The sequence below is a fragment of the Amborella trichopoda genome, chromosome 10, assembly GCF_054954075.1.
Source record: "Amborella trichopoda isolate Santa Cruz 75 chromosome 10, AtrichopodaSantaCruz75HAP2 v2.0, whole genome shotgun sequence".
NCBI classification, from domain to species: Eukaryota; Viridiplantae; Streptophyta; class Magnoliopsida; order Amborellales; family Amborellaceae; genus Amborella; species Amborella trichopoda.
In genome coordinates, this window is record NC_142345.1 from 23587866 (window position 1) to 23603739 (window position 15874).

Below are 15874 nucleotides of genomic sequence, written 5' to 3' on the forward strand. Positions count from 1 at the left end.
AAAATATATTAAGTTGTGGATAAGGTTTAATAAATGGATACTGATCAATGAAAAGTTCAATATAGGTTTACAGCCAACTTCCTGTTATTGATATTGTGGAGGTGAACTTCTGTTGGACTAGAGCCCATACAAGCAAAACAAAAGATGGGTGATTTGATTGTCTCCTGAAAAGAGATCCGATGATGTTGAAGAGACAATTATCTCATTTGCAAACATAGTTGGGTAGGATCAATTATATGGCAGTCCTTCCATCCAGATGTCGGTTTCAAAAATTAGAATTAAGGAATAAAAACATAGAATTACAGAAGATAAGCGCATAAAAACTGGAATGAGTTCCTTTAGTTTCATTCTTCGAATATTTTACAACTATGTTGGTGATTTGTGGGCAAGTATTTTGACTAACTAATAAAAAGGAAAAGATACCATGATATGTGCATCATATTGATACTAATGTCACCACCTGCATCTGTACTCAATGGTAGATGAAGATAGTATGTTCTTCCCTTTGAGCATACAATGTCAGACTTGAATGGAAGCACCCCATCTCCACGATCTGTTGTCTAGCATAGGTGGTAGAGATAACATATTCCATATGTTGTGGAAGTATGGAACCCTTAATGATAAATGAACTTTAAGGATGAAATAGAGAAATATGAGATTTACAAAAACCGAGATGCCAAGGTAACATCTCTATTGAAGACTCTAAACTAGTCCTAGAGCATTACAGGATCCACCTTTTCCACCCTCTCATTTGCCAAGGCACCTGTATCTTCATTTGTTCCTTGAAGAGCATGCTGAGACAATGCTATATTTATTTGAATGTTGGCTTGTTTTTATTTTATACAATTTAAACATGTAGAATGAAAATAACATCAAATAAATGTTAAAAATGTTTGAAAAATTCTCTAAAGCTCAGTGAAGCTGAATTTGTAGTAAAGAGGACTGATACATGAACACCTACGCTGGCTAAGGAATCTGCCAAATTGTTCGATTCTCACCAGACATGCACAAACACTATGTTACAGTCCATAAATCTTGCAAACACTTCATCAATGATTGTTGCCAAAACAATATTATGGTTCCATTACAATATCAAAGGTCTTCATGAATAAAGACAAGAAACACCACTGAACTAGTCCCTCCATTCGTGTCATCATTGCATTCAAGAAATCCCCCTCCACCATGACTAATTGACCATCTGTCATAGACCACGATCTCCGGATAGAGTGACAGCAGCCCAACTGTTCTCAGTACACCTTGATAATCCTCTGTCTTATGTCTTCCTGAAAACATCTCCTACTCCAGCTGGATGCGGATCCCTAGAAATGTTATCTTTTATTTTCATGCAATGTTTGCTTTATATCTATTGTTAGGATTTTACATAATCTAAGCCATAAGGAGATGCTTTTCATTTTTTTCTTTTATTTCCTTTTATTGTTTGCTTCATATCCTGCATTACTACTTGAAAATCATTAGCTTTTGCATAAATTTAAGACTTAAGGTAAGGGTTTTGGATTTAATTCATATTTTGTTAAGGGCTTATGCTGTTATTAAGGGCTTATGCTGTTATGAACTATGTTGTTTGACTTATGAATAATATTGTTAATACCTATTTGTTGCCATTTCTTGACCTTGACAGTGAAATCAATTCCATTATTCGAAATTATCTTTGCAAGATGTACAATTATCTTGATCTTGTCGCTTGTGTGGTTGAGAAGGTATGGGCAACCAGTACTTGGACCACCGCATGTCAGAACTCTTTTGATATCAAGAGCACTGATGGGGTATCTATCTCTAATGACTTTTGTATATAGGTCAGTGCTCCACAAGTGTTGTTCTCTTTGATAGGTGTTAGTTTATTTTATTAAGTTCTGGATTTCTTTACTTTCTCTTGCCTTGTTATATTTGAGGTTTTTCTTGTAGAATTTGTTGTTGGAGGAGATGTTGCTAATTCAAGGACTATTTTGAAATTCGACTATGGAAATAGACTGGGCACATTATTCGTGCTGCATATTTGATGGCAATTGGCAAACGTTTTTATGCATTTGCTCCCCAAACTGAAAGGATTGTCCAAACTTTGTTCTTGAAACAAGGCGAAATGTTTTGGCCTTGAAAGAGACTGTTGGTTCTCAAGCATAAGCAATGGAGAATAATTAAGTAGGAAAGTGTGAGTGTCACTGTTCTTGTTTCGGCTCGTTTAGAGGGTATTGCAATGGATGCTTTTAGCTTCTCTTTTCATCTGCTTCCATTCACCTATGTGTATTACTCTACTTGATCTACATTTTGCTAGTTTTCATTTTCTATTTCTTTTGACTTCTTTAAGTATGTTCCTCAAGCTATTTTATTTGACAGTGTGTAGTAGTTATGCTATTCCTAACAAGGAGGATAACAGGCTAGGTTTCAATGAGTCCCTCTCACAATTTATGAAACCTAGTGATGTGAACACTATTATTAGCTTCGCTTTGTGGCAGCCAAATTGGCTGAGGTATGTGGTGTTGGATATTGGACCAAAATGAAGCTAATCCAGCCCCAAAATTTTAAAATATTAAAACAAAAATTTGGAAATATGTCTTAACATTTCAAAAAATATTGTGGCTACACCTTAAAAAATACCAAAAATATGCTTGGTCTTCACGAAATTTTTGATAATGTACTCCATGTATTGAAATTAATCTTAAAGCATGTCCACTTTATAGCTAGAGAGAGATATATATTGAGAGAAAGGTTAATTTTTATAAGAGATATATACAAATAGTCCGAAAAGGACCTAAGGCTACCCACAATAGATGGGTGCTTTTTTTACAAATAATGGGCCAAATAAACAAAAAGCCCTTAGAATTCTTTCGTACAAGGAGTAGGCTATTACTAAAAGCACCGGGGAGGTCATGGAACTGAGAGAGAGAGAGAGAGAGAGAGAGAGAGAGAGAGAGAGAGAGAGAGAGAGAGAGAGAGAGAGAGAGAGAGAGAGAGTATATTCTTTGTAGCCGCTGTTTTAGTCGGTGTTTCCATTACGGACACTGGTGTGGCTTCTCCCTGTTTGGCAAGAAAATAAGCAATGGCATTGGTCTCCCTGGGGATGTGACATGATCTCCACACAAAGTGAGGAGATATGGTCGTAATGATGGGCTAGTCTCCATGGTAGTTGGGTTTGTCACATTTCCCACTATGACGGTCTGGAGTTATCAATAAGGGTGATTGTTCTTTTCAATCCTTCTAACAAACAGAATTGTTCCCGCAGTGTTGGAGGTCAGATGGCCTATGAAGCCTCAAAGGATAAGAGATTAGTGATACAATCTCCGAAGTTACCCCCGTATCCAGCAGTGCCCATGTTCCTGGTGAGCATCCATCAAAGTTGAGTTCCAGAGAGCCTGGGAAGGAGGGTCCCAGCGGACCCTATGATGGGACAGACTAGGTGCAAAATGCAAAATATTGTATCAATTGGAGATGAAGATTGAGGTTCATAGAGCGATGCACTGCCGCAGTCTCTCGGCCCAAAACAGACTAGGGCTTTGGTCCAATCGAGGAGGTAGGCCAGAGGGTGGTTTTGACTTGAGAAGGTCCTAGCATTTGTTTCATTCCAAATAGTCCACACGGTAGCAAGCATAGTGATCCTTCATATATTGCGGCCTATTGTCGGCAGAGGTTGGGCAAAATAAGCTTGGAGAAGTTGATTCATTTCCTTTGGGCAAGCCCAAAGAAACTGAAAAAGGGGCAGAAGGTACTCCCAAAAGGCAGAGGAGACTGGGGCATGTCCATTTTATATATATATATATTTTTTTGGAATTTTCTGTTTTTAAAATATACCCGAAGACTCACACCAAATCTGCCATAAAACTGAAGCTCTTCTATTTCTCAGCCAAAAGGGAGAACGTTTTGAAGCGTCTCTGATAAAATTGGATGTGATAACATTTTAAACACCCACTCATATATGTTGACTGCTCGTGTTTATTATTTCTTATTATTTGTATCAAATTCTTACGCTATAATGTGTACTCTTTGTAAGATGGTTTTGCTTTTTAATTAAGTTTATCATGTCACATTCACTAAAATTCTTTATTAAGTACCCTTTCAATAGTTTCCTAGTAAACCATTACGCTAATGTTAGATATTTGTTCTACATTTCATGTTGCAGTATTCAAAGGTTACCACTTTCTGATGCAATTCTTTTTAACTTGAGTACTCCCATCACCGGATCAATTTTTGCCCAAGTCATCTTCCATGAGAAATTGGCTCTTGTTGATATTGGAGGTATGATTATATGATACTTCAATGCAGATTCCTATGTTCTTGTGGTAAGCTTCTTTGCCATAAGCATTGTATTTCTTACAAAATTACTTTCATAGTTTGTTATTAATATTATTTTTCAAGAATGATTGTTGTGATGAAAATAGTCCCACTATATCCCTAAAGCTTCAAGTGGTTGTCGGTCCTTCTTGAGTTGATCATTACTTTCCTTGTCTGTGGAGAAATGCAGATCCATATAGCTATTTAACATGTGTAGCATGTCATGATGCAAGAACATTTTGGGATATTTTCAGAGAAAAATCCCTATAATATATCTTGGAAACCAAAATGCAAGAGATTCATTTAAGCTGCCTATTGGTACTGCATCTAACAGTTGTGTAATGCTATCCACTACATTTTCCTTTGGTACGTCTACAGTCTTGTTTATATCATCCATAACTTCCAAGTTTACAAAAGCAGCCAAATGATTATGAAAAAATATTGAAGTGTGTAATTAGAAATTTAGATGTAGATAACTATACCTGATTCAGTGACTAACTCTTGTCCCTGTGCCACCAACGATGCCACATGGCATAGGATATTTTTTTAAATTTGAGATTGAGAAACACCTGAGGAGTAAATTTGAAACCAGTCCAGGGACAAGAAGTTTGTTTTAGTAAAGGGCTTGGGTTGGTTAGGACTAAAATATCACAAAAGTTAGTTTCTAGGACTTAAATGGATTGTTTTGGGCTTCTGCGTATGTCAAACATTTGACTAATAGTAGAGGGTCTCAAAAGCAGCAAACATATCTTGGAGTTTTACTGATTCCAAAATGGATTATGGAAATTTGTGCTTGTTTGATTTAGAAATGGTCAATTCTGGGATTTGGTGCCAGATAAGGCTTTTCATTATGAAAGCTAATGTAAACCTTATTTCCTGGTGCTTCTATATGGGTTTCAAAAGAGAGTAATTCCAACTTTCAAGAAAAGACAAAATTAGGATTTTTGGGAAAAGGCGCCTTGGGAATTTTCTAGATGGAGGGGCTTAGGATTCACTTTTAGAAAGGAGAATTACATTGGGCTGCAATTGTTTCTCTGCAAGTATCCTAATTGGTAGGGCAAAGACAGGTTGCGGAAGAGTTATTATCTGAGGTAACTTTGCTTTTAATTTTTTATTGGCTATTATGGATGAGAATTTTTTTTGAAAGTTTATAATGAACCCATTGATTTCACTTATCAAAGAAAAAGGGGCACTGCTTTTTAAAACAATAAATAATCTCCCTTTGACGAATTTATAATCAAAGATTTTTTGAGGCTTTGTTGATTTCATAAGTGAAAATGAACAAGATGATGGATAATTATATCAGACAGATTGAAGCCTCTTTGTTCTTTCTTTGGGATGTATAGGAATTGGGAGGGATAGTGTTTACTTTCTTCCAAGGTTTGTCTTTAAAGGTTCAATCATGGGTGGTTCTCTTCTCTTGACTTTTGATGAAATATAGATGAGTTTGGATTCAAACTGGCCACCTCATGTCATATTTGTCTTGGTATGTTGGGTCCTGAACATGATCTTCAATGATGGTGTCTTCTTATGTACTTTCAAGTTAGTGGATACCAAGGGAGATAGACTCATTTCAGAAATCAAATTTATGAATAGATAAGTTATGCATTGTCTTATTAAAAGACCTCTGCATTCTGTCAATGATAGAGGGGGATGGAATGAAATAAATAGGATGATTTGTTTGTTCCCTCAAAGCTGGGGGAGTCAATTTGTCATTGGGGAAATTATTGAGCTTCAAATAATGTCTTGTACATATTTGTATTGAATCTTGAGGGTTAGCCCTCCAAGATTGGTACATATATAGTGCTTTTAATAACAGGTAGGACTTTGGTGCATCAGCTGATACACCTTTTCAAATGCATCCGTGCTCCAAAAGCCATTTGGATGGATTTTGGATCCAAAATTTCACAGGTTGATAGTCTTAGCCACCACGATCATGAATCTTCAAAAAAATAATTTTTTAACATTTAAAATAATCAGTTTAAACTTTTTTTTTTTTTGGGGATAATTCACTTCAGTTCTTCTCTGATCTGGACTATTTTGGGAACTGCAAATTCATGGATCAAATGCAGAAATGCATTTGTAGTAATTTAGGGTGGGTTTTAAATCCTAAACCCATGGAAAACCAGGGTGGACTCATGCTTCACCTGACGCATAATGAAATTTTCCTTTAACAAATTAAGTGGCTAGTTCCTTCCTATGCATTCTGGAATAGTTGTCCGAAAGAAAAATTTGATTGTAGTAGTTATAATGACTTGCTGTTTTTTCTTGCTCCATTCTACTTTTCTTTTTTTGGGTAAGTCAGTGGGGGATGAGGCCCCCTACCTGATGTTTCATTAATTAAAATAAAAAGGAATTACAATGCATCGTACAACCCTAAAATTGGGCAGTTGCGCTAGATCATGGAGTAAAGGAGTGATAAAGTCTGGTGGACGGTTGCGCCATACAGTAGCACCTGGGCCAGCAACTGCTTTCTTGGATAGAGCATCAACAATCATATTTGCCTCACAATATGCATCCGCAATGGACCATTGAAGGGTCGAAAGTCTTGTGCGGCAATTATCTGTGATCGTTTGTAACTGTCAAGGAGCTTGACAACGGTTCTAAATGACATTCACTAGAAGGGTCAAATTGCTTTCAATCTGGATTGGGGAGCAATTTCTCTGATGAACCTCATGAATGCCTTCTACAAGGGCCAGAAATTCTGCGTGATTATTAGAGGAAAAGCCAGCAGTGAAACCACCAGTTGAGTCTCGGATGACCCCACCACCACCTGCTAAACCTGGATTTCCCAAGGAGGCACCATCAATGTTGAGCTTGTAATGCCTAGCCTCAGGAAAGGACCATGCCATTGGAATGGGAGGAGCTGATATCAACTGACGCCAACTTATGTGGAGGTTCCCAATGATGGCCCTCTCAGATAAATGAAACGACCACCCTTTAGCCTCTGCAAGTCCTTGAACATGTAAGATAATCTGATTCACTATTTGTTCTCTCATGGTGGTTCTGAATTCAAATGTTCGCCTGTTCCGCGCACCCCATAGAAACCAAATAGTGGTGAAGAAGATAGACAACCAGATATTGAGCAATCCATGTGATTTGAACCTGAAAAGTGACCACCATCTATGAATATTAGGGCCAGAGATACCAAGGATGAATCGCTTCCCACATCTCCGAGCTAGAGATTGCTATATTCCATGTGCAAAACCACACTGAAACAGGAGGTGAAAAATACTATCGTTGTGATTGCTGCAGAATGAGCACAAAGAATCCAGTTGCATGCCACGCTGTTGTAGTAAGGAGGAAGTCGGTAACCGGTTATGCAAGGCCAGCCATGAGAACCATTTCCCTCTGCGTGGCATTTAGAAGACCATAGCGCATGGAATATAGGTTGAGATGAACTTTGCTGTCGCACAAAATTCCATGCTCCTCTAACTGAAAACAATCCATCAGCAGAATGGATCCAAATGAAAGAGTCATTTTTGGCCTGTAAAGGAAGAGCATAAGATTGAACCTCCCTTCATATAGTCCTCATAGTATCAGATGTGGGATTAGGCACGACCCAAGACTGAGGAGAACCTTCTATAAAGTCAGAAACCCTACTCCTTGCAGGAACCCCCAAATCCTCCTTAGAAGTATCATCCAAATCCAATAGCGACTGACTCGATAACCATGGATCGACCCAAAAATCTACCATTTGACCATTTCCAATATTCCACTGTACATTGTCTTTCAAATGAGATAAACCAAGTAGAATCCCCTTCCAAGCATGATAACATCTTCTTTGTACCTTGGCCTCCTATATTGAAGATTCTCTAAAATAACGGTGTTTTGAAGAACCGGGCTACCAGAGAGGATGAGTTTCCCAGAATCCTCCAAGCTAATTTCATCATACCAGCGATATTGAAATCTACCATATCCCGAACTCGCAACCCACCTTCTACCTGAGTACGACAAACCGTCCTCCATTTAACTAGATGAACACCTTTTTTCTCTACCTCACATGCCCATAAAAAATTTCTCTGTAACCTGTATTATGTTACATGGCTTTTTTTTTTTTTTGAGTGTTATCATATTACATGTCTTGCTCGGAAGAATAAAAGACAATAGCCAAAAGATCGCTGGGGCACTGAGAACCGATTTGAGTAACTGAAGTCTGCCTGTGTGCCATGGCTCAGTCTTGCCGAACACCTTGCCCACCAAACCATGGCAATAACTATGTCTAAGATGCCCATGAAACAAGGGGAGACCCAAATAACGAACTGGTAAAGATCCTTCAAAGAACCCCAACTCCTACAATATTCTCCCATGACCTCCCTTTGGTGAGCCAAAGAAAAAGACCTTGCTTTTAGAAGAATTTAGAACTTGACCAGTAGCCCTTTCAAAGTTAGAGACAAGATCTTTCATAGCGGTGGCAGAAGAAATAGAGGCTCCACAAAAAATGAGGACATCATCAGCATGGAACAGATTAGATACCCCATAATCGCATCCTATTGGAAACGCTCTGGGCACCATACCTTGCATTATAGCTCAATCCAGCTGCTTGCTAAAGAAGTCCATGACCAATAAGAAGAGATAAGGAGATAGGGGATCCCCTTGTCTCAAACCTCGTTTTCCTCTAAAATATCCCTTACGAGAACCATTCCTCAAGATAGAGAAATAAGTGGTGGAGATGCACAATCGAACCCGTGAAACAAAAATATCAGGAAAACCAAGAGCATGCAGCCTACCTACAATAAAGTCCCAGGACACCCCATCATAGGCACTGCTCAGATCAATTTGCAGACACATCTTTGGCCTCACTGCTTGAAATCGCTTAGACACTATTTTGCTGATTATTTTGTACAAGACATTGCAAAGTCCAATAGGTCTAAAATCTTTCATCACACTAGGAGTAACAACTTTAGGAATCAATCAGATGAAAGTGGAATTAATTTGCTTGAGAGGCTTACCTTTCATGAAGAAATCCTTAAGTGCAAGAAAGAGATCCTTTTTAATTACGTCCCAGTTAAATTTATAGAATTCAACTGAAAATCCATCCCGGCCCGGGGCACTCTCACATTTCATGCTCTAGATACACTCCTTAATCTCCTTCATCTCAATTGCATCCACCAATTTAGCCTTCTGAACCGGACTGAGTAAAGAGGGCGACAAGAACTGATCAGCCATACTATGGTCCATATTGCTCTCTTAAGCCAAAAGCTCCTTGAAATATCCAATCATATGGTGTTCAATAGCAGCCTCAGTGAGTAAAGAGCTCCCATTCTGATCCTTCAAGGAGATAATGTGGTCAGTTCTTCGTCTAACCACAATAGATAAATGGAAGTATGCTATTACAATCTCCTTTCTTTAACCAACTTTGTCAAGATTTTTGTCTCCAGAAGCTTTCCTCATGTCCCTAAAGTGTCTGCAATCTCTGCATGTACTCCTTTTCCTTTGTCATGAGTGTCTCATTTGTGGGATCACTGTGCAAACTATAATGTATGGCTGACAGCTGATGTCGAATTGTTTTGATAGACTCCCCCGCATACCCAAAAACATCTTTGTTCCAGTCCTAGGTCACCTCATCCCTGAGCCTTTTAAGTTTGGAAACAAAGCGATACATGGCTGTCCCCCCAACTCTATCTTGCCAGGAATTCGTAACGACGTCCAAAACATCCGGGTGCTTCTCCTACATAGAAAAGTATTTAAAAGGTTTTGGACCAACTGATCCCAAGTCAGAAGTCGACACTGCTAAGGGAAAATGTTTTGAGGTACCTTTAGAGACTAACTTCACTTTGGACTCTGGTTATCAAGAATCCAGTCAGTAGTTGCCAATGCACGGTCCAGCCTCCATCTAATACATCTCTTGCTCAATTGGCTATTAGACCAAGAGAACTATCCCCTAACCACACCGAGGTCAGCTAGGTTACCAATCCGACAGTACTTGAGCAAAGTCCCGAAAATCTGGGGATAGAGAACCACTACCCCCCACTCTTTCCGAGGTATCCAATAGAGTGTTGAAATCCCCTTCCACTAACCATGGGAGATTATATGGTCCCACTACAAGTACGAGTAACCTCAACAATTATCATCTGCTCATTTACATCAATCACTAGGATTGAGTAAATTAATGGATTCCATGAAAGTAGAATTCTAGATCTACCATCAATATCATTGGCAATAAAGTTCTTATAGAAACCATGTTTTTTAGCCCAAATACTGTTCAAATTGATAGGTAACTTAGTTTCCAATAGAAAAAGAAGACCAAGATTATACTCACCCTTCAACACCCCAATATCTGAAACTCTTCCCCGGCCTGAAAGCCCCTGACGTTCCAGGCTATAATAGACATAAAACTTTAAAGATTATGGTGCTTAGTAAGGGAAGCCTTACCTTAAGTAGTCACTGGGCCATGCTGTGACTTGTGAGAATTCCCCTTCCTGTCGCCAGTAGCTGATAAAGAGGCTTTGAGTTGTGACCGTGTGCGAGTTTTAGGGACTTCCTCACCGAGAGCATGATTAGAAGTACTCTCATGTCACATCAACTGCAAATTTCCATGAGGAGGCAAAGATCTAGCGGTGTCTTTGATTGGGCTTTTACCACAAACACCATCCTTTAGTGTCTTCATTGTAAATCCCTTACTAGTGTCACCATCAATATCACTGTGGATCGTTTCTAAATTACCAGAACTGGTCTTGTTCACACCCATATCAACTCGCACCTTAGTGTCAACAGCTCGAGGCAAGAGGGAAGAATTGAGAGAACCACTTTCCTCCAGAATGTTTGATACTTCGATGCCATTACCAACACCATCGATAGTCAAGGCCTCAATGCCATCACCATCACCATCACCATTTAGCTCACTGACTTCAACTTGCGCAGGTTCATCATCCACCTGTCCAGTAGGTGCTTTAGGTAGTTCTTTGGGTGAGTTTGAGAGGGCAGCAGCTGCCTCAACAGACCCACCACTAATCACAATAATCGCACCCTCAGTCACAGTCAAAATAGCTTGGACATTAACATCCTTAGGTGTATTTGAGAGGGCCACAGTCGCGCCATCAGTCACCCCATCAGTCGCGCCTTCAGTCGTGCCATCAGTCATGCCACAAGTTTCCCCAAGGCGTACTGCTGCAGCAATGGACCTGCCCCCATCCTCATTGAAGCCCGCATATTCTTCGGCAATACTTTGGCTGCTATTGTCTAGGATAATATCATCGTCCACAATCCTAGAGTCACCCTCTTCCACCGCCAAGACCTGAAACCCATTAGAGGTCGGGGCAACCTCTTTCTTCTTATAAGCCATCTGTTTCCTTTCTTGCATAACTGTCCATCCCTCCTCACCCGAAGGCAAGACAATGGCAGATCCACTTCTCTTCTTAGTCACATTGTTTACCTTTACTACACCTTGAGACTTCAAAGCAACCTTTGGAGCAGCCGAATAATGACATAAATCAGCCATATGTCTAGCTTGATTGCTTGCAATTGGTTGGGATAAATTCATAAACAATCTGTTGGCAATACACCTCCCCCATGATGTCAAACCAAACCTCTTTTAGACATGGGTTGTTTAAATCCATTGCAACACAAACCCATGGTTCAGCTCGAGATCGCAAACTCATAGGTTTGTCCATTAAAATGGGCTTCCCAACGCTTGAAGCAATTCTAAATAATATCCCGGACTCCCAAAACGTGAGAGGAAGGTTTGGAAGTTTGATCCAAACCAGAACCGTTTGTCGAGTGCCTTTGGAGGGTTTAACCTAAGGGCCCCATTCTTGAAGAACCAGGCACTTTTTGTTAACAAACCACGGGCCACCCGTGCGTGCAATTTCCATCTCTTCCTATGATCTGAACCAAAAAATGAGAAATCCATCATCAAGTGAAAATATCTCAAGATCATTTTTGAGCTTCCACAGTTTCTGAAGCACGCGCTTCATATACAACCATTCGGGCCTATGGCCCAAAAAATGTCCTAGGAGACAATTCTCCCACTTTTTCAAGCAAGAATCTACCAACTCCTTCTCAATTCTCACAAAGCATTTTCCATTGACATTTTCAGTAGGAGTAACCTCCATGCTTTCAAAATAACATACACGTGATTTTATAACTTTATCACCAAAGAGGAGATCTGTAGACTTCCCCTAATTCCAGCAGTTAGAAAGGGCTGTGTCCTTCTTCTTATCATGCATCGAACCAGGGACCAAGGTGGGAAAATTCTCCCTTGCAATGACCCTACGAAGATCAGCTGCATTAGAACTAGATCCAAGGCCACCATTGTCAAAGGTCAGACATGCAAAGGTCTCTCGGTTACTTTGAGCAGCACCAGAGGGCTTGAGATCCTTAGTTTCCTTAGAAGTAGGGTCACGAGGCACAAGACAATGGACCTCATGAGCACTCGTAGAGCTGAGTACATGTTCAACCATACCATCAGAATTGTGCACAGCAGAAACACACAACACAGAGCCATGAGGACGCTGCCCATGCCCAACTCCAATAAGCGAAACAAGGTCACCGCTAGTGACAGCACCAGAAACACAACCCATAGAGGAGTTGTGACCCATATCCCCATCAAAGCTTGAAGGGATATCATTCAAATCACCACTCTGTGGGCAGCCATTAACAGCATAATGCACACCAATGCGAAAACCAGATTGCACAGATATCGCATGCTGCAATACATTGAAAGATAATAGATGAGGATTAAGAAGCATACCAGAATTGGAGTCATTTATATTGCTCGTCGAAGATTTATAACTCTTTCCAACTCTAGGAACCACCCGATAACCAACTCCAACCTTCGCAGCTACATGTTGAGATCCACCAGAAGTTCCCTTCAAAATTGCATCAGGGCCCGAGTCTATCTTCTTCTTTCCACAATCAACCTGACCCATGGCACCAAGTTCACTAGCAGGCTTGTCATTCTACTTTTCAAGCTTAACTTTGGGTAGTTTTTCTATGTTAGGGTAGTGACTGGCCATGTTGGAGTCTGGCTCACTAAAGATTAAGTGTTGTTGGGGAGAAAGAGGCTGTCACTGAGGATAGGCTTCAGACAGTAATGACGTTGTCTTTTGTTTCCCATCCTAGTTTGGGAGGGTTTTGTAGATTGAATCAGATGCAATACCATGAAGAAGGATTCATGTGGAGATTGGTTTTGAGAAAATTAGATAGCTGTACCAAGATTTAAAGGACCTTCATAACGGTACAGAATGGGGGTGGTCCGTTTCTTTTTTATGTCTGTAGAGGGCGTTATGAAGGAAAAGAATGTTCTTCTACCAAAAGACGAAAAAAAGGCGAAAAGGAAAAAAAAAAAAAGGACAATGTAACAGGCGACATTAAAAAAATGTGTACTTCTTTTTTTTTTTTTGATGAAGTTAACGGTTGTATTAAAGAAAAGAAAGGGAGAACAGAGGGCCTTCGAGGTGACCTATATAAATGTATACTTCTAATTTTGTGAAAGAAGTGATTTATTTTTAAAATAACAACCTTAATTCCCATTCTTATATAAACAAACTGTTATTTTTATTTTGTGTCATTAATTTGCTATAAAAATTTGAGACGCATTCTGGTAGGCGTTGAGTTGTCACACAATGGTTGTTTTAAAGTACATAATGGCTGTTATTTACTGCACGCACTCTGTTATTGAACTCCACACATATCCTTTATGTAATGTCATGGGTGGGTTATTTCCATTATAAACTGCAGTTATTTCTGTTTCAAAGGCCATTTTTTATACCCTGAGCTGTACTTGTTGTAAATTGTGTTTTATATTTGCTAATGCGAGCCTGGTTTCACCGTTTACTTTTGCAGTCATTTACAATCGGTGCCTTCGTAGTTTGGAAGCTTACTTTCCTAATATATTAAGGGACTTGTTGTTGGGATTGCTCTTCTTGGCTAAATCCGAAATCCTGAAAGACAATATTGTGTTTTCTTGGTCTTGGATCCCAAGTCTAGATTATAAGAAACCATGCTTTTTGAGAGATTATTATGTTGTTCTGGGTTAGATTTTGGCTTGCCTAGGCTTTACATGGCCTAAAATAATAAACCTTGTCATAATAAGGTGGGGAATCCTTTCGTTTGTTCATTAAGCAATTTGGATGAAAAACAGACCTTTGTGAGAACCTCTTTAATTGAAACCCAAAATGAGCAATGGTGTAAACATTTTCTGACCTGAAGATTTTAATTCACTTGGAACCCTGAAACACAAATATGAATTTTTCTTTAAGGCAAAGGTACATTCAAAGAATTTTGTGTGAATAAACTTTCATGGTATGAACTTTTGCAGCTGAATTTACATGGAAACCTATTTTTACTTCTTCTGCAACTGACAGATTGTTGTGCCATATTTCAGTTAATCTTTTGTATATTTGTCTTAGATGCTCTTGTGCAGAAAAATAATTGTTTCCAGTTCTACCTCACCATTTTCAGGTTTATCTTGCAGCTTTCTTGGCCTGCTATTGATTTTTCGACCGATTTTTTTTCTACAAGGTGAATATAAATTTCCTCTTTTGTAATACCTATTTGTTTGTTTCCAGAAGGATTATGAAGGAAAAACTCAGTATAATTCTTCCTTTTCTGGAATGTTAATGGGATTTCATTGATTTTAGAATGTGAGTGGGTGGTGGGGTGTGTGTGTATCCTGTACAACAATGAGTAATCGAATTTATACATAAAGTGCTCCTGGAGTGTAAGAAATTGAAATGAGACTTCCAACAAGTATGTATAACAAGTTAGGCCTCAAAAGTGGTTATTGCGAAGAGATTTTGGAATTCCTTCCTGCACGAGGTAGTCAGTCAGCTTGTTAGACTACCTTCTAATGATGCAAAATGCAGTCCTCCTCATGGTGCTATGGTGATAAGAAAATCTCATCAAACACCTTTTGGTCCTCCCATGGACAAGGTTCTCAATGACTTTCCCAGGTTATTATTATACTAGAATCCCCTTAATAATTAGCCTCTGCTTTATTTGAGCTACACTCTTATAGTGAACGTTAGTAATATTTTTCCTTGATGATCTCTCACTGTCCCTCCAACTCTTGCACTCCCCTGGTTGCTCTATCTGGGTTGCCTCTTGATCTTCCATTAAAGTTCAGTTTCACAATGCCTTCAAGAGGTGGCACCCGGTTGGCAGATATTTGATCTTTCGGTAGCTGGCCAGTGGCTATCTCCTGTCCATTAATCTCAAAGTCATTCGTAGATCATTCTAAAAGCCCATGAAGCTACAGAAAATTTAGTATGTTCTTTCCTTTGTTCCTCCCATGCATTTTTTTGGAGTTTCTTTTATTTAACACTAATAGTAAGACTCCATAGGCTTAAGCACAGCTTAGGCGGGGGGAATGCACCACTGCATCAGAGTAACCAAATTTGATATAACCCAGAATCCTGAATAAATATAGAACAAAAGCCCATATATCACACATTGTGCTACAATGTAAAAAGTAAAAACAGGTGGTTGATTGACTGCCGCCTGCTTACATAATAAACATACATTTGGGATCATGATGCAACACCTAATAAGATGATCTGTACTGTTTACCCCACGAGTTATTTGTCAAGAATGACCAGCCAAGGGAATAGCTACGTCTTTCTAGGGGCTGGAAGAATTCGGCATAGTA

At 39.3% G+C, this 15874-nt stretch overlaps 1 protein-coding gene across 28 annotated transcripts in view; it reads left to right on the forward strand.

Annotated features, from left to right (window-relative positions):
* LOC18428177 (Nodulin MtN21 /EamA-like transporter family protein) overlaps nucleotides 1-15874 on the forward strand; it is a 41811-nt gene that overhangs the window by 4526 nt on the left and 21411 nt on the right. For 9 of the 28 annotated variants that reach the window (XR_002279968.2, XR_016043221.1, XR_016043220.1 and 6 more), the window contains 3 exons: nucleotides 1640-1814; nucleotides 4133-4248; nucleotides 14689-14748. Coding sequence is in view for 15 of the 28 variants with exons in the window: in XM_020663558.2 (XP_020519217.1) it covers nucleotides 1640-1814; nucleotides 4133-4248; nucleotides 14689-14748 (351 nt within the window). In the remaining 13 variants the exon portion in view is untranslated. Of the gene's footprint in view, nucleotides 1-1639; nucleotides 1815-1923; nucleotides 2168-3238; nucleotides 3527-3640; nucleotides 3719-4132; nucleotides 4293-14688; nucleotides 14749-15874 lie in introns of those variants that run through there. The other 19 variants (XR_016043226.1, XR_016043225.1, XM_088850155.1 and 16 more) reach the window with 11 other exon arrangements.